The sequence below is a fragment of the Passer montanus genome, unplaced genomic scaffold (assembly GCF_014805655.1).
Source record: "Passer montanus isolate IOZ18808 unplaced genomic scaffold, ASM1480565v1 scaffold2, whole genome shotgun sequence".
Taxonomy (NCBI): domain Eukaryota; kingdom Metazoa; phylum Chordata; class Aves; order Passeriformes; family Passeridae; genus Passer; species Passer montanus.
In genome coordinates this window covers 25,130,179-25,148,121 of record NW_024366591.1, presented here as the reverse complement: position 1 = coordinate 25,148,121, position 17,943 = coordinate 25,130,179, and the positions used below count along the sequence as shown (strand labels likewise).

General features: G+C 36.5%; 1 protein-coding gene across 6 annotated transcripts in view; it reads left to right on the top strand.

Annotated features, from left to right (window-relative positions):
* Positions 1-17,943, top strand: part of LAMA2 (laminin subunit alpha 2) — a 337,030-nt gene that overhangs the window by 240,018 nt on the left and 79,069 nt on the right. For 5 of the 6 annotated variants that reach the window (XM_039706790.1, XM_039706786.1, XM_039706787.1 and 2 more), the window contains 6 exons: positions 587-721; positions 1,360-1,484; positions 5,435-5,521; positions 6,349-6,542; positions 15,361-15,503; positions 16,018-16,116. In XM_039706790.1, coding sequence (XP_039562724.1) covers positions 587-721; positions 1,360-1,484; positions 5,435-5,521; positions 6,349-6,542; positions 15,361-15,503; positions 16,018-16,116 — 783 coding nt within the window. The remainder of the gene's footprint in view (positions 1-586; positions 722-1,359; positions 1,485-5,434; positions 5,522-6,348; positions 6,543-15,360; positions 15,504-16,017; positions 16,117-17,943) is intronic. The other variant, XM_039706788.1, reaches the window with a different exon arrangement.

Below are 17,943 nucleotides of genomic sequence, written 5' to 3'. Positions count from 1 at the left end.
GGATAAACTTGGTTTGGGGCTTATAGGCTCAAGACATGGAAAACCTTTAACATTTTGAATTCTTAAATTATATAGCTATAAATAATGCAGCCATGCTGCCATTTTCTTGTTTATGATTCGGCTTTTGCTTGTTATCCATCAGGTATTGTGTAGGCAGATACTAGCTTGTCGAACCTGAAAAACATAGCAGGGATGAAGGAAACAGAATGATCATGCTTGCTCTCCACAGTCCACGTAAAAAATTATTTCAAAAACAAACTCTTTTCTTAAGTAATGAAAGGAATGATGCTTGATGCACAGTGAGAACAGGAAAGGTATTCTGCATCTGAATGAAAGAGCTCTCAAGCTGTAGTGTAAAAGCTTGATGCCAGTAGAGTGCTCCAGGGATTTTTCAGCCATGTTTCCAATTAGGGCTGGCTCTTGTTATCTGTAAAGTACTGTGTATTGTTTGTAACACAGCTGGAAGCCTGTCAGAGTCTTTTCACAACTTGCAAAAACTGGTGATTGGAAAGATAAGCTTGCAGTGCTCCCCACACACAGTCCACTCTGTAATGATCTGTTTTCTTCTGCATCTTTTTTATTGCAGTCGTGCTCTCCAGGATTTTATAGGCTTCCATCTCCACCTGCGGGAAGGACACCTGCTCAGTCCTTAGGCACCTGTGCTGTATGTCAGTGTCATGGACACAGCACTATGTGTGACTCTGAAACATCAGTTTGTCAGGTATTGCACTTCTAAACCTTTGCACCAAGTTAATCCTAATGTTGTTCCTGAGTTGTGCTACTAATCCAAAAAAACAGAAGACAATATTTTAATATGATTTTGCCTAAATAGCTTAAGTATCAAAGTTCAGGGAGAGTCATAAAAGCAAACTTTTGAAGTTTTCTGTTCTGGTTCTCTAGAGTTCAGATTATGCAGCTTTCTCACCCCTGAATTACTATTTGTGTAAAAAGAAAAACTAGACACTTGCAAAACAAAGAAACAGTGTACCATGTGTCATACAGTAAACACAATTCTGCTCTTACAGGCAGTAATACACATGACCTGGAACAATAAGACTGAATTTTAATTATTGCTCCTTCTCCCATGGATGAAACAAACGAGGAGAGAAAGGACGAATGGGATAAGAAATTCTGCAGGATACATCAGGGTAGCAACAGACCTGTATTCTTTCTCCTTTTAAGCCCATATATTGCTCAGCAGGAATCTGATAGAAGCTTAAAGCAAGCATTCCCACTGAGAATCATATCAGGGAAATTATGTATTGAAGTGGGTTTGAATTGCTAAAGCTGGGAGCAGAATGTTGTCTGCTTTCATGTAATTACCAAATGCAGCTCTCATTCTGTTTCCTTCCTCGGCAGGACTGCCAGCACAATACCGCTGGTCACCACTGTGAGAGGTGTGCTCCGGGATTTTACGGCACTGTCCAAGGCTCTCCGGATGACTGCCAGCCTTGTGCTTGTCCCCTATCCATTCCTAGTAACAAGTAAGTCAGCAAACTCATGGTGCAGAGTTGCCTTTCCACCAAACCAGAGTTTTTTCCTGGGCTCCCTGTGTCCTTTTTCAGACGGCTGGCTACAGGAGAATTGCCTCATGGAAGCTATAATAAAAACTTCTTATCTACTTTTGCTAATTGATCTTCCTTTAAAAGTCAGAAATTGCTCCCTTGCTAATTTGTGATGAATAAATTAATAAGTGCTAGAAAATACAGTACTCAAGATAATGAGTGTGTGTTTAAAGGTATTCTCATAAATGGAGCTAGAGCAGAACCCAAGTACAATGTAGCCACGAGGGAGCTGCAAAAATTCTTATATATTATGTTGGTATAATGTGTTACAGTGCCTTTCTTGCTCCACTATAGAATTTATTGATTCCTTATTTAATGTTACATGAGTTTTAGGCAATTTGTGAAATATAGAATAATTTAAAAGCATTATAGTTATTGCAGCATAAATTTTACTGGTTGTTTTATGCTAATGAGCCTTTCCACGATGCTTCTGCATGTGTTCCCAACAGATGATATTTTAGCACTTGAGATTTGTTTGTTGTTTAGCTAAGAAGCTCTTAATGATATTTGGCATCATACTGTAGTAATGCAATGAACAGGTTTGTGTTTCATGATTGTGCTTTTGAAAAGCTGGAAGTGTTCCGTAAAAACCATTTTTCTATGCTTTGTCTGGCCTTTAAGATGTTTTAGTGAGGATTTCAGCCAGTATATTTGAGAATTTATGGGGGTTTCTTTTTACTTCATTTTATCATTTTGTTTTGGTCTTGGGTTTAGCTGAAAGTCCTTTTTCAAACATTATTAGATAAAGACATCATAATCTTTAAAAACATGTCCACAGCATGAGTTTTTAAAAATACTTCCAAATCTCAGGTATTTAAAGAAATATCATTTTTCTCAGAAGTTATAATGCATTCTTAACTACAAGTTTTTTTCTGAGGTTTGCCCATCTCATGAGTGTTTTCTGTTACAACTTGATTATGTGCTCTGTCTATTAGTATCAGAAAAGGACATACAAGTTGCAAAGAACAAGATCAGCCAAGCTTCTCGTTTTTGCAAATCAGCAAATATTGGAAAAAACTTTTTTATGTTACTAACTGGCAGTATGAAGGGCTGCAAATACTTCATCCTGTCTTCCTGTGGGGCTTAGGAGCCTTTGGTTGCCTAGAAATACATGTATCAGATCAGAAAATGAGCAGGGCTCTTCACCTTGTGTTTATGGCATCATGCTACAAGAATTCAGACATATTCTCCACACTGTGTTCCCGAAATCGTTTCAATACCTTATCTAAAACCTAACATAAACTCAGGAAGTGGGTGCTGCTGAAGCGCTCTACAGGTGAGAAACGTGTGGACTGTGGGTAGTGTGTGTAACACAGAATCACAGAATGGTTTGTGCTGGAAGATGCCTTAAAAATCCTTAACTCCAGCTCTTCTGCCATAGGGAAGGGCACCTTCCACTAGAACAGGTTTCTCAAAGCCCCATCCCACCTGGCCATGAAGACTTCAAGGGATTGAGGCATTTGCCACTTCATTGGGCAGTCTGTTCCAGTGTCTCACCACCTTCTGAGTAAAGCATTTCCTCCTAACATCTAATCTGCAGTTTCCCCTCCATTTGTTGGAAACCATTCCCTGTTGTCTTATCTCTATCTTTTTTTTTAAAGCTCCCTTTAGGTGTCCTAAGTGCACGCTCAAATTGCTGAGCTGCCTGAGGGAGAGCAAGCAAAGTGCTTTAGTCACATAGCCTGCATGGCTGTGGGTGTTGTCACAGCACTTTGTATCTTGCTTACGTGAAAGTAATCATGACACTCTCTGGTTTCATATACCTTCACTGGAGATAAGAGAATAACACCTGGTCTTTAGTCATCCAATTTCTCCATGCTATTGAGAAAAGGGTCAGATCTGAGCATGTCCAGGAACAAAACTGCTTGTGTTTTATAGAGCTTAACTCAGCTGTCTCTAGACATCATGGAAGGGATTTCTATTTCTGTAATCCACAGCCATCAACAACTTTGGTACCTGTATAGTAAATATAGACTGACAACTGTACATCTCACTCCTGTTGAACCTAAAGGAAAACACCACTGGAGAGAGAGCAGGGAAGGAGATGGTTCAAATGTCTGTATAAGTCTGTGCATGTCCATTTTCCAGTGCTGATAGAGGCTGCCTGAACAACTGGTTTAGACTAAATACCTGACTTTCAGATGGATATAGATTTAGTGACATAGATTCATTCCGTAAAGCTAGAGTATTAGATGGAAAATTAGAGTATCAGACTGTGGATAGATAGAAGGTAGGAGAATAGAGATAGTGGTGAAGGTAATCTCACCCCTAAGGAGTTACAGCTGTGCTAATTATCAAGCATTAAGAACAAACCTGCCCTTAACAGGCCACAGCTGGATCAAATTAAGAGTGGTATTGTAAAAGAGCAGGTTGGCTGGTAGAGACGTGAGATGGAGTTTGTTGGCTGTGCAGAGGAGGAGAAGAAGAAGGAATCAGTGATGTGAGGAGCTGCCCATGAGATATCACTGAGAAGGTACGAAACCTTTGCAATAGGATGGCAACATCAGACCTTAGATTTGTATCTTCTGCAGATTAGTTAAAGCTCTTCAGGATGCTATTAAGGAAATAGTCCACCTGCAGCTATTTTATGGTAGTCAAGTAATCATAATCTAGATGAAATACAGATAGCTAATGAGCTATCTCATTAGTTTGCTATGTCATGACTGATATGATAGTACTTGTAAATTGTACAGTGCAATTATTTTTATTTATGAAATTGTATAAAACTCCACTAAATTTCTAAATACTGTGTTTATACTGCTATACAATCAGCAGTCAGCTTCAAACATGATGAGTTGGGGAAAAAAAAGAACAGAGAATGAATTTTTCTTAGTATGGATCTATTTTTATGGAGCTGAAAATGTGTTGGATAATGAGTTTGTGAGTAATAAATCAATTTGTTTATATTTTTTGCAAAGGCATAATATTATATACTTGTTCAAGCACTATTGATTTAATGCATTATAAGCAAGTTAGATGAGGATGCTCACTGCATTGTACCAAGAAGGAGCCCTGGGCTCACCACTAGCCACCTCTGTGCTTTTCTAGTTCTTCTTCCACAAAGAGCTGAAACAGTTTCATGGTTTTGCATCATCTCAATATTTAGTTCTGTTGTTTTGCCCGATCTGCCCTTTTTGTTTGTTTTAACTGCCTGTGCAGGTGCTTAATACACTAACATTCCAACTAAGTGCTGCTTTGCACAGTGCCCACAGGTACACTCTACAGTCAGTAGTAAACTGACTTAGGAAAGATAATCTGGTGTCTTCAGTGATTAAAATAAGACCTCTCCTTGATCATGAAGGAGGTAGTTTTTAGGCTGGTTTTTTTCTTTTTTTTTTTTTTCCTCTGTAGACTGGGTTTTTCTCATGCCTCTTTGAGAAGATCATTTGATGCTGCCTTTTTGGAAGATTGCATACAGCTATTACTTTGGTTTCTTTTCCCTCTTGATGTCTTAGCTTCTAGTAAACTCTTCTCAGCTTATCTCATTTCATTCAAAATAAGTTGAAATCAGACTGGAAAGGCTGAATGTTCATTAGCTCAGTTTCTAAATCTTTTGTTTCACATCCTTCCCAGTGCTCACTGTGAGTGACAACATCGTTCAATCACACAAGCCTACAGTGTGGGCATTGCCAACTCCATCCCCTTGGATATAGCCCTTAGAGCCCTTGTCCAAACTGTGCAAGTGTCACAGCAAGGCATTCACAAAAATATTAATAGAGAGGAGAGACCTCTCACAGGTTTTTATAAACAGGTAAGAAAATGCTGCCATTTACATTAAGAGTGGAACTTCTTGGGCCTTTCTGCACTGCTGACCAAAGTGAAATAATGCAAGAGAGTAGAAAAAAATCCTGTATTTACTTTTGTTTTAGTTTTAGCCCTACTTGCATTGCTGAAGGACCTAGTGACTACCGGTGTACTGCCTGCCCACCTGGATATGAAGGCCAGTACTGCCAAAGGTAGGATGAATGGAAAAAGCAGAAAGAGGGATAATGAAATGAGGAAAAGGCACGAAGGAGATACATGCCTTTGGATAATTTATTTAAACAGTAGTAAATACGTGCTTGTAATATTGAAAAACATTTATTTCTCCTTTATATGCTGTTGAAACTCAGCCAACATAGACAATTTTTATATAAACCACTGTAAATTGATAATCAATGTTATTTATATCACAGACATTGTCCTAGTCTTACTTTTTGATGTGTGAGGATTTTTTTCCTCCAGGGCTCAGAAGTTAAAAAAAAATTGTCTAAAATTAGATGCCATGCTGATAGTGTATCTTGATGTCACGTACACTGTTTTAGTGACTGTGGTGGCCCCATGGGCATTGGCTGTGAAAGACAGTTACATATAAATATTTTGATGCTGAATTGTGAATTAATAATCTAAACAGCCTCTGTTGTCCCATTCATCAAAAGTGGAAAATATCTACCAGGAGATTTCATGCCTGACACAAAACACAAGTGGCTAGGTCTATAAGCCACACAATGATAGTGGAGGGTTTTTTTTTTATTGTTGTTGTAGTTTAATAAAAATTTAACTGAATATTGTTAAGGATATGTAATCAATTTTGCATCCTCCTCCATCCAGGCTGTTCTGTGTCCTGAATAGAAGTCACTTTTTTGAGCAGTTTGCAATATTTCTGTCTTGATCATGAAGCTACAAAGATTTTTTTTTAATGGTTCATGGATGTTTGTGTAAATTATGTTTAAAATACTGCCAAGTATTCTTTGTGCACCGCATCTCAGTTGGACAAATGTTATTTTGTATTTGCAATGTCTAGATGTTCTTCTGGCTACACAGGAAACCCACAGATTCCAGGAGGGTCCTGCCAGGCATGTGAGTGTGATCCATATGGCTCTGTGCCTGTTCCCTGTGACCCTGTCACTGGGCAGTGCACTTGCAAGCCTGGATTCACGGGGTGGAAGTGTGCTGGCTGTGAGCATCGGCATGCGCGTCATGGCACCAAATGCATTTGTACGTATACTAATGGGATTTTGAATAACTTCTCATTGTGTTTGTCATGTTTCAGAAATTCAAACCTGCTTGTGTAATGGTGAGTTTTATGGCTTTCTTTGAAAATAATTGCCAGGTTTCTTACTACTTTGGCATCTGGTCCGTCTTGTTTTCACAAGCCTTGAGATGTCAAGAAAACTCTCAAAAATTTCTAATATTATCACTGAAAACTGACAAAAAAACTTAGAAGGGATTCTTTTTGGATATTTAGAATCTGTAATTTTGCTAAAGGTTGTTGCTACTGTTGTGACAATATTTTCTCTTGGTGAATTTTTAGTGTTGTCCTAAATGTTTAACCAGCAATTGCAATGCTCTGCGCCATGAGGCACACAAAATTTTTATTAAGATTTACTTGATCATGCTGATTCAACAACCACCCACTGGAATTTAAAAGATGTAAGCAATGACAGTCCACTATATCCAGCAAAAAACTTTTTTTGTTAAAAAGAGAGAACTAATAGCCTAAAACATCAACTTATATTTTACAGTACTGGTGTCTTTCTCCTGCCCTCAATTTTGATACATACCAAGTGATTATCTTGTATTTTTGTTTGGATTTTTTTCATTATATTGGATAGTGCTTGTTTTGAGCCCACAGTCTCATATCACGTAATGTTGCATGCTTATATTTTATTTTTTAAAAAAGTAGCAAAATCTTTCTAGAGCTCTTGGTCAGCCCTGACTGAGATAAGGAATTTTCCTCTTCCTCATCTACCCCAGGATATAGAGGAACTAACTTTATTGTGATTTTTTTTATTTCCTTCGATGCCATGATTGTTAAATTTAAAGTAGAATAATGGTAGAGTTCCAATAAGTCCACAGTATTTCATGCTTATTAACCCGTGCATATTTGAAAGTATTGAAGTATTGGCAAGGCACAGTGAGCTGGTTTAAATGTTTTATCTTTAACTGGAGCTTTTTGATGGAGACTGGGGTATCTATGTGAGGGACATGTAACAAGAAGAAAAGTAGGTACTGTCTACATTTTTTTTTTTTTTTTGCTTCTCCAAAGAGTTAATTTCTTTTGTACCTCAATACACAGAGATGCACACCTCTCTAGTATTAAAATGAAATGGTAAAAAACAAAATGCAAAGATTTTAAAAAAATTAAACATTTTAAAAATAAACATAGTGCTTAAAATATCTGAAGGCATTATATAATTCAAGAATGGAATGCATGGCTTCTTGGAGTGCTTAAAGAACCGAGATAGTCAGGAACTCCACAATGCAGAGTATGTTTTCACTCTACCTAATTGTTGGCATCAGTTCTCAGACAGTCACCAGGACATAGCAGAACTAAGCTTCTAAGTAAGTCCATTGAAATAAGTGCTTTTGCATCAGTCCTGATTCCCAGGTAGAAATTACAGATTACTGGGAATATAGAAATAATTGCTTCTATTTTTTACTGTTAACAACATGGCATTGATTCATTGATTAAAAGAGTAGTGTACTAAAGAGAAATAAATTTCTAATGTCCTGCAGTGTGTTGTATTTTAGGACTTAATTCTGATCTTACTATCTTAAACTCTATTTTGAACACCAAAATGATTCCAACTGGAGTAAGTAATCCCTTTGCTGAAATAACTACCATTTGAGGTTCATTTTTGTGGTCTATGTGTCAAGGAGAATTGTAATTGCAAGTTAAGTTCATAAGTGTTACAGCTACAAAATTTTTAAATAAGGACTGTGTTCTACAGAGTGCCATCTGCATGAAAATTACTTCATTTTTCAATATCCTGAATAGCTCTTACATTATTGCCACTATTATCCTATTTTTCCAATCACAGGCATGACTTAGTATGTTTTTTTATTAGTCTTTTACCTTATCACTATTCTGAAAAGTCTTTTGGGTATCCAGGATGGCAGAGTTTCATTGTACAAAACAGACTAAGTGCAAGTTATCATTTATAATGGTTTTCCAATTTGTTAATCAGGCTATTTCATTGTGTGGATAATAAGGTTAAAAATCCTATTTGTGAATGGAAAAAGCTGTTTGCAGGCAAATGAAATTTTCCACCTTTTTGCTTTGAAAGGTGTTATTTGCTATAATCTCTGATTTAACTGCAACATATTTAAATTCGAATGTTGAAACATACCTACAATATCTTTAGTGACATTTTTACTTTAACTAAGTAGTCAGTTTTTACCATAAAAACAGTTCTTCGCATATGCATGTGGACAATTCATTTGACCACTAGAAGTGAGGAATCAAATGCAAAGGCTTCTTTTCTTTAGTCACAAAGGTAAGAACAACCTATAGGAGCAGATGGGATGTACTTTAAATCTCCCTATCACAGGAAGTAGTTTTTTTACTGTTGATACCACATCAATAATAACCATATCATAAATTGAAAAAAACTGCAGTTTAATATTTCAGTAGACATTTTATGTGCCCATTAGATCTTACTGTATGATCTTCCTCTTGTTTAAAGATTCCTCGACACCCATATTAGTCCACACCTGCCTTTGCTAATGCAGTAAAATACCCCTGACATGGCAGAAAATAAGCCTGAAAATAACCTTTGTAGCCTGTGGTGACCACAGATCTGTGGCAAAGAGTGTGGCAAGCCTGGATTTTGTGGGAATCTGCCCATGGTAAACAGTGTCTGGTATGTCACAGGCTTCAGAGTGCAGTTGTTGTTAGGGATTCATTGCTGCAGCCCCTAATGTGTTTTAATAGCCCTTGTCCTGTCAAAGAACCATTAGAAACATCTTTGGGGCAGCCTTGAAGCTTTCCTTCCTTGTTTTCAGAATACTGAGCTGTTCCAATCTGAGTTTAATGCAGCTGAAAATTTGGTTCTGTACACAATGTATCAACCGGTGGTGAAATACTCGGCAAATTCCCTTCTGACCAGCTTCAGTTGTAACAAAACCTTAAAAGTAAAAAAAAAAAATGGTACTCTTGATGTACACAAAATTAATTAGTGCCAAGAGCAGAATCCTGCTTGTGTTCAGTAGTTAAAATGAGCTGAATGCATGTACCTACTTTTGCTCATTTTCCATTTCAACTGCTGCAATTGCATGGTACCAGTCAGAAGTGTGGAGAACTGGTAGTTATCCTTGTCCTGTCAAAGAACCATTAGAAACATCTTTGGGGCAGCCTTGAAGCTTTCCTTCCTTGTTTTCAGAATACTGAGCTGTTCCAATCTGAGTTTAATGCAGCTGAAAATTTGGTTCTGTACACAATGTATTTATTTACTTTCATGTATCAACCGGTGGTGAAATACTCAGCAAATTCCCTTCTGACCAGCTTCAGTTGTAACAAAACCTTAAAAGTAAAAAAAAAAAAATGGTACTCTTGATGTACACAAAATTAATTAGTGCCAAGAGCAGAATCCTGCTTGTGTTCAGTAGTTAAAATGAGCTGAATGCATGTACCTACTTTTGCTCATTTGCAGTTCCATTTCAACTGCTGCAATTGCATGGTACCAGTCAGAAGTGTGGAGAACCGGTAGTTAGGTGGTAAAGTGGTCTAACCTAAAGAAAATACATTCAAACACAGTCAGCCATGTTTGAAAAAGTATTTTTAAGTAGTATAAGACATAATGATTAAGCTGTTCTGTTGGTATGGTATAGTTAATGTTAAAGAAAGTGAAATTTTATTTTGAATAATTAAAAAATAATAACCATTTAAATAACAAATTTTTGATCATAAGTATTCTAAAGATTTTTTTAAGTGAAGATTTTCAGTGAAAAGGTGGCAGGGAAGCAAAGAAGCATGCGCAAATTCCATAAAAGTTCACCACACAGTATGACCTGAAAAACCAAACAATAAATATTTAAATCAAATCAGAGAGGTATTTTAGCCAAAATACTGTAATGATTCTTCTTTAAATATGTTTATAATTTAACATACCCCTTATCATAAGTATTCTAAAGATTTTTTAAGTGAAGATTTTCAGTGAAAAGGTGGCAGGGAAGCAAAGAAGCATGCATGTTCATGTTCACTAAAGTGATCTATTTCTGATCTAGCTGAAAATTTGTTTTACTGGTTTTTTACTAGTTTTTTTTTAATAATGTGTCATTTTTCAGTTGCTTAGTGCATGTCACTGTTCAGTGATGTGTTATATCAGTTATATTTTAGAGAGCTACAGGTAAAATAGAATATATATTTATTTCGAAAGCTGCTGCTTAAAGAGGGAAAATTTCACTTAAAGATAAATAACAATGGTTAGATAATTATAGGTGCATGGCACAGACAGAATTCCATTCCCATTATATTCTTAGAACAGAACAATTTTGTTTTTTCTAGGATTCCATCAGGGAATGAAAATTTATATCCAAAAAGCAGATAAAAAAAAAAAAGTAATACAAGAGTATGGTTTACCACCTATCATAAAAATTTCTAATGGCTAGTGGCTGGATTATTTCCACTGCTAAATTAACTACCTAGGTTGTCCTATACAGGTATTCACAACACTCTGCTGAGGAATACTTTCTTACAATTTCTGGACTCAAACAATTAACTTTGTAGGTTCACTTTCCCTTCTCTTTTTAAAAAGTCAGTACCCAAAAAATAAATAGTGATGGTTGGAAACTAATTTTAATAATGCTGCCAGCATCCTTGTATACTGTCAAGTATGACAAAAGTTCTCCCAAATCTTCTCCCAGATTTTGAATCAAGCCTGTAGCAATCATGCATTTTCTTAGAAATAGTAATCCTCTTGTGTATTTTTTGTTATACCTTGTGACATTGCACTTCAGTTGTAGAGTTTGTAGTACATAAAATGAAGAAGCCTAGATGGCAGTGTTATGGGAACAGTGACTCTGCTCACTGCTGTGCCATATTTATGGAACAAAACGATCCTGGTGAGAACTTCAAGGCTTTGTTGTTGTGTGGCTCTATATATTATATGGCAAGTCAGAACTCGCCTTCTGAATGCTTTCAGGGTATCTGTCGTAACTATAATGGAGACTTCAGAAAAAAGGTCTTCTATGTTTTGAGCTGCATTTAAACACAAATTACAAAACCTTTCCTTGGATGTGTGCTCCTGTTACAGATGTTCCTTAGGGTCAAGCAAAAGCCTAAATGTAAAGCAGTAAATGTGACTGAACAGAAAGCAATCATGACACGGGGAGATCAAGTAGATAATTCATTGTTAGGAATTTTTCCTTAACTCAGTCTTGTGCGGTGAAAAAAGAAAAAGATCCTCAGCTTTACTGCAGTCAACAAACTTTCATCTTTATGTATTTAAATATTCAGTATTGGTAGAAGAAGAAAATTATATCACAAGATTCCTTTAATACCAGGTCTTGGGCATTTAAGTATTTGCACTCGAGACTGATGCTTGCAATGAGAGGGATTTTTTTATTTTTTTTTTGTCAATCTCTGCTTAATCACAGCCCATCACCGAGAAGAACAAGGGAGCTCCCAGCCACTAATCCTGGCAGAATCAAGGTTTTCCCTTTAAAACAGTGAGGACCTCTATGATGTCAGTATTCCAAATTCAGAACTAGGAAGAGATGCTGTCTCTGTCAGAGGTAGATCTTGTAGAATCTATGAAATGAAGCCTCTCCCAGCTCTTACACAGTGCTTAATTCAGCAGGATCTGGGAGCCTTTACAGAGTGTGCTGAAAAGGAGGATCCTGTGTGTAACCCTACATCTATGAAGTCTTGACTAGCTTCTTCAGTGTTCTGAGTTTTGCTCTGTGTGTCTCAGCTGTAAGAATTAAATTTACATCTGTGTTGGGCAGCTGCTTCTCAGGCTGCATGGGCTCAATTAGGCCATCCCTGCTTGGCCTAGAAGCTGATAAGCTATCACTTTTTCTCCATTTTTGTGCAAAAATGAGCTCCTGTTGAGTTTAGATCCACACTCCTGTCTTTCACCCAACTCAAGCAATATTTAAGCTCAGCTACTACTGGTATGTATCAGAACCAGCAAATGAGGATTTCTAGATTATAAAAATCAGAAATAAACTTGAGTAGGTGTTTTGGACCCTGATCTGGGTATGAATTTTCCCATATTTTGGAAACATATTGATCGTGTAAGCTGCATTGTTGCCATAATAATTTAGGGGAAAAGCCTCTGCTAGGATTTTTCCTGTCCTGAGAAGATGTAAGCTGCATGAAACCAGTAGCAGTGGCAAGGAAGATAAAGCTTTCAGCTCTCTACAGGGGTTCTGTTTTGGAAGGCACAGGAAGGCTGTTTTATTATTTGGTGTGAGACTAGTGCCAAAATGGGAAAAATTAGGTAACAGCCAACAGATTATTGAACTAACCATAGTTCAACACTTTGTTTGAAACAACAGGAAGCTGATACTGAAGAGTCCCTGACTATCATAGGATACCACCTCCCATCAGAGATTGCATGATTGCCCTTAGACAAAAAAATTTCCTAGCCTTAACAGTCTTCTGAATCTTCACAGAAATTAATGTATTAAAGCAAAATTGTCAGATAATCACTCAGTTGGAGGTGCACATTGTGACTTGGATGTGTTTCTTTTATTACACATTATGTTTCTTTGTAACATGGAATAAACTTACAAGAATTTCTTTTAGCATGCATACTTTGGGCATGTTTCTCACAAGAGGTAAGTCAAACCCCTTAGAGACTTAGTGTGCATGGAAAAGTGTGATGAAAATGGAAAATGCAGTGATTTGCATTAATTGCTTGTTGAACTATTGTAATATTGATTGCATGATTTGCCTCTGACATGCTTGCACTACTGTAATGATCTGAATTTAGTGCTGTATTTGTTAATATTAGACACAAATTTACCCTGACAGCTTTATAGACAGACACAGAAGTATTTAGTCTTGCAAAATATAATCATGCTCTTGAAATATTTCCCATGGCTACAGTACATTACAGACTGCATACTGGAGTAGCTTAGTCCTGTCTCATCTACTCAGCTGTGGTCTCACTCGATGCAGTTCCTCTTTTCAACCTGATTATTTTGCAAGAGGTGTTAATTTATACTGAACACTCACTTATTGATTGCCCACTCATTGAGAATACTTCATCTCTTCATGGGCTGTTCATTTTTTTCTTATTGGTGTGAATTGAGTTTGTCTTCAACACAAAACAAATTTTTAGCAATTTATTACCAACCACTAGGAAAATTTTGAAGGTGAATATATTTCACTTGTTTCATGAGTGAAATAATATATGGGGGAAAAAAACCCACAGCAAAAACTAAACTATAAAGGCCAACTCTTTTCACGTTCAAGATCACTTATTTTAATCCTGCAAAGTGATTATAAGGTCTCCTTACCTTCTTGATCAGCTACAGAACAGGTGTTTGTTATATAAAACATTATTTGCTGTAAAACCTGCTTTTCCTTGAATTCTCTCAGGCTTCTAAAGGCAAGCACACAGATGGCAAGAACAGGGATGATAGTAAGTTCGGGGGGAGGTAAAAATTCATGTAGGAGCATAAATCAGAATGTATCATGCCCACAATTATTGACTACAGTTCCAGTGTGGTTCAGTTTATGTAACAAAATACTGTGAAATAGGAGGAAAAAGTCTGCAAATGGTAGAAATGAAAATGCAAAAAAGAAGTCTTAAAATAACAGCAGTATCTAGCCTTCTGCACCAACTTCTTACTATGATGATCCAGCATCTACCTTGTCTGCTTTTCAATCACCACTTGAGTTTCATGGTGTATTGAAATAGTTTAACTCTTTTTTCCTCTGTATTTGACTCTACTCTTTGTCTTTGGTATATTGAACAGCCAACAGAGTAATAACCATATTTAGGTAACCATGAAAATTTTAATGAACAGAAAATATTTAATCTACATGAAGAACCAATTTCAGGGAAAAAGAAGGAATTCTCTTTTGGAAATTACTTCTCTTTTCTACAAAAACATGCACTTTGCTTAGTGAGGTTTTTTAGCTATTAGACTGCCTAGCTTTGCTGAAATAAATAATTACATGCTTGTAAAATTTTAGGTACAGCTCTCCATGTCTCTTAACATCACCAGTGAATTCATTGTTTCACACTATGCTTCATCTCCTGAGATGTTTGGGTTTGCTAGCTCTTTATGCAGAGAAACAGAAAAGTATTCCCACAACTCTGTTCTAAAGGATGAAGAATTCTCCTGTCTGCTGCATAAATGATACAAGATGAGAATTTCTTGTGATAGTTAATCGAAAGTAAGGGGGGGAGGAAATGCAAACTTCCTTTGATATATGCACACACAACAATATTTTTCATCCTGAAGGATATTTGTGAGAAAAGAAGCATACATGAAAAGCTTATAATCTGGTTAGTGAAAAGAGGTAGGAAAAAGCATTTTTTTAAAGAAAACTATTAGTATTTTTACCTAGATGCTTTCAGCTGTCTGCAGTACAGGTTTAGTATGCTTGGCCATGCTGTTATATGGAGATTTTTTAGGTTTTTTTTCATGCATTCAAATCCATAAGCATAGTATGTTCTTTACAGAGCTCCTTAGATGCTCCAAATTGCCCATCTGATCTCCAAATTGCCCTGCTTTTCTCAAACTTCATCCAAATTACCTGTATAATTTAATATTTTATATTGGCTAGTCCACAGTGGACAACATTAATTATTTCCACTTTTGGTGATGTAAGCCTATCAATTTTGATCTTTGTGTTTTATATTAAACTGTGCATTACTAAATCCTAAACATTAATGTCTTTCCTACTCCCTAGTTGTTGTTTCCATTTTTTCTTACACCACATTTGGGGTACTATGTATGAGATCAGTCTTGCCTCCCACAGAATTGCATGTGTGCCATACAATATCTAAATTAAATATCTTGAATGTTTAGCAGGAAGAAATGTTTAGCATCTTTGTTGTTCTTTCCCCAGCTTGTGATGATGAATGCACAGGACTCCTTCTCAATGACCTGGATCGGCTAAACCAGATGATCCTGAGTGTTAACCTTAGTGGTCCACTGCCTGCTCCATATAAAATGTTACATGGTTTTGAGAACATGACACAGGAATTAAAGGTATGTTGGCAGTATTCACATATATAAATAGCAGAGTTTCAGTACAACTACACTTGATTCTGTTCAACCTCACAGCTGTGAGTAGTTTCGGGGAAGAAGAAAAATTCAAGATTTAATTATTTCAGGCTTGGTTTGATTGATAAATAAGTGTTAGTTATTTATCTTTACTTACTTTAATAAACAAATCTTGCAACAGTAATTTCTGAACATATGTGCAAGGAATTATACTTCAGACATAGAAAAGCAATGTTGCATACAAATGAAATAGTTTTCATGCTAATGGTCTATAAAATGGTTATGTATTTTATAGATTGTATGTTCCCTATCATACTTACAAGTTATGCAAGGTTGTCGAGATTCCTGAAAAAAGCCTGTTGGATGAATGTGACACGAGTCAGTGACAAAAGGAATTGCATATTGTAATGAAATGTTTGATGCTTCTTCTCTTCAATATTTGGAAGCGCTGACATTCGTCACATACAGATTTTTCACTCTCCCATCTCTTTCCCAACAGCATTTGCTTTCACCTCAGAGAGCACCAGAGAGATTTCTTCAGCTAGCACGAGAAAATCTGGATACCTTGGTGACAGAAATGGATGAACTACTGACAAGAGTATGTCTGTGATCACATTGAGGTCTATGGGTTTGGCTGAGGCTGCATAATGACAGAAATCTCCTGAATATGCATTAAACATGAATTAATAGATGAATTATAAGATGTTTCTCAGTCTCAGTGTCTAAAATGACAGGAAGTACTCTAAAAATCTCTTTTTGTGGGCCAATATATTGACACATATTTTCTGCAAAACTTCTAATAAGTTAAGAAAGCTTTTTCACTTCCATACAGATGACCCAAGAATGATCTTACCTGGAAAAGATCACACTAAAGAGGTGTGTGATTTTGGTTGAATATATGTCCTCTAGATTTCATTTATGAGCATAGTTAGCAACTTCTGGATTTCAATAGATGTGCTTTGTACTCTTTTTATTAGAAAAGTTTTATTTCAGAATAGACCTCATTTTGGTCAGTAAAGACAATGTCTAAGAAAATAATATAAATTGTGCCACCTAGTGGAGAAAAAATAGGGAAATGAACCAGCCTCAGTATAAATAAAGCTGTCCAAAGTACATTGATGTGAAGAACTACCAAAAGTCACGATTGTGAGCTGAAAGAACAAAATAAGAAAGATGTGAAGTACTGTACTGATCAATATATGCCACGGAGAATCACATAAAATCCAGGCAGCTTTAGCATCATGTCTCCAAATCGTGCATGGCTTAAGGAACTAAAATTCTCAGAAAAACTGTTTTCTTTGTGTGGTTTTTATGCAATTTTGAAATGAGTAGTGGGTAAGAAAGCATCTGAGGTGTGTTTGCGTATGTAGGCACCCACATGTGCATGCATACACCAGTATCTATCTGTACGTACTGACATTGTGAGAAAGCTTGCTTTTCCACTTCTGTTTGATCTTTTATTTTTCTGCAAGAAGGAACTGCAGTAGCTTTAAGTCTAGCTGGAATTTTAACCCATGTCAGCTCTACAAGCAGGGAAGATTGTATTTTTTCTATTAATATTTCTCAATCTTAGGATAGGACAGGGGTTTTTTCCTCTTGTAAAGTTGCTCTTTTTAATATCCTTTTCCAATTTCTCCATAGAGATGACCTAAAATAATGCAGATTCTGACCTTCTGTAGACAACTCTTGGAAGGAAAAACATATCAAAAATGTGATCGTAATGTGGTCACCACAATAGCTCCTCTATCACCACTCCATTTTTGCAGTTTTTCATCATTGTGATGACTAATTAGCCTTACGATTTCCAGTTATCCTTACAGAGCTGCTTGAAGCAGTTTGTGGGGTGAGGTTTGTTTTGTTTTGTTTTTTAATTTAGGGACTGGAAAATGGTGTCGTGTCCTAACTTTCTCCTTCTGTATTTGTAAATAAGAATAGTGTTCCAAAAAGAAGAATAAGTCCTGATGTCATTTGTTCAAGGCTCATTTCCAAATGAAGATAGAGCTGATAACTATATAATGGCTGGCACTTGGAGTACAGAGTACCACCACAGCTACCGAAGTTTTTCCCTGTATCTATTTGCAGGCTCATGATATTTTCAAAGTGAGACAAGTACTCATGAAGAAAAAAGCTGGTGAGAGTCGGTGGGGAATCTATTTCCATGAAAAAAAATTTAATTATTTCAAGATAAAATATAGAAGATAATAATGTTTAGTCACTACAAAACTTTTGGAGATTTTGCTTCCCTGTGGTCTCTTTTCAACCAACAATCTCTTACTTCAGTGTAGCACTTTCCCTTCTTTTACATTGCTCTGTGCTTCATCCACTTTGCCATATAGAATATCCTCATGTCTTTCTTTCAGTAATTATGTTCACATGTTTGCATGCACATTCCCACACCTACCACCAGAGGAAGGCCTGATATCTT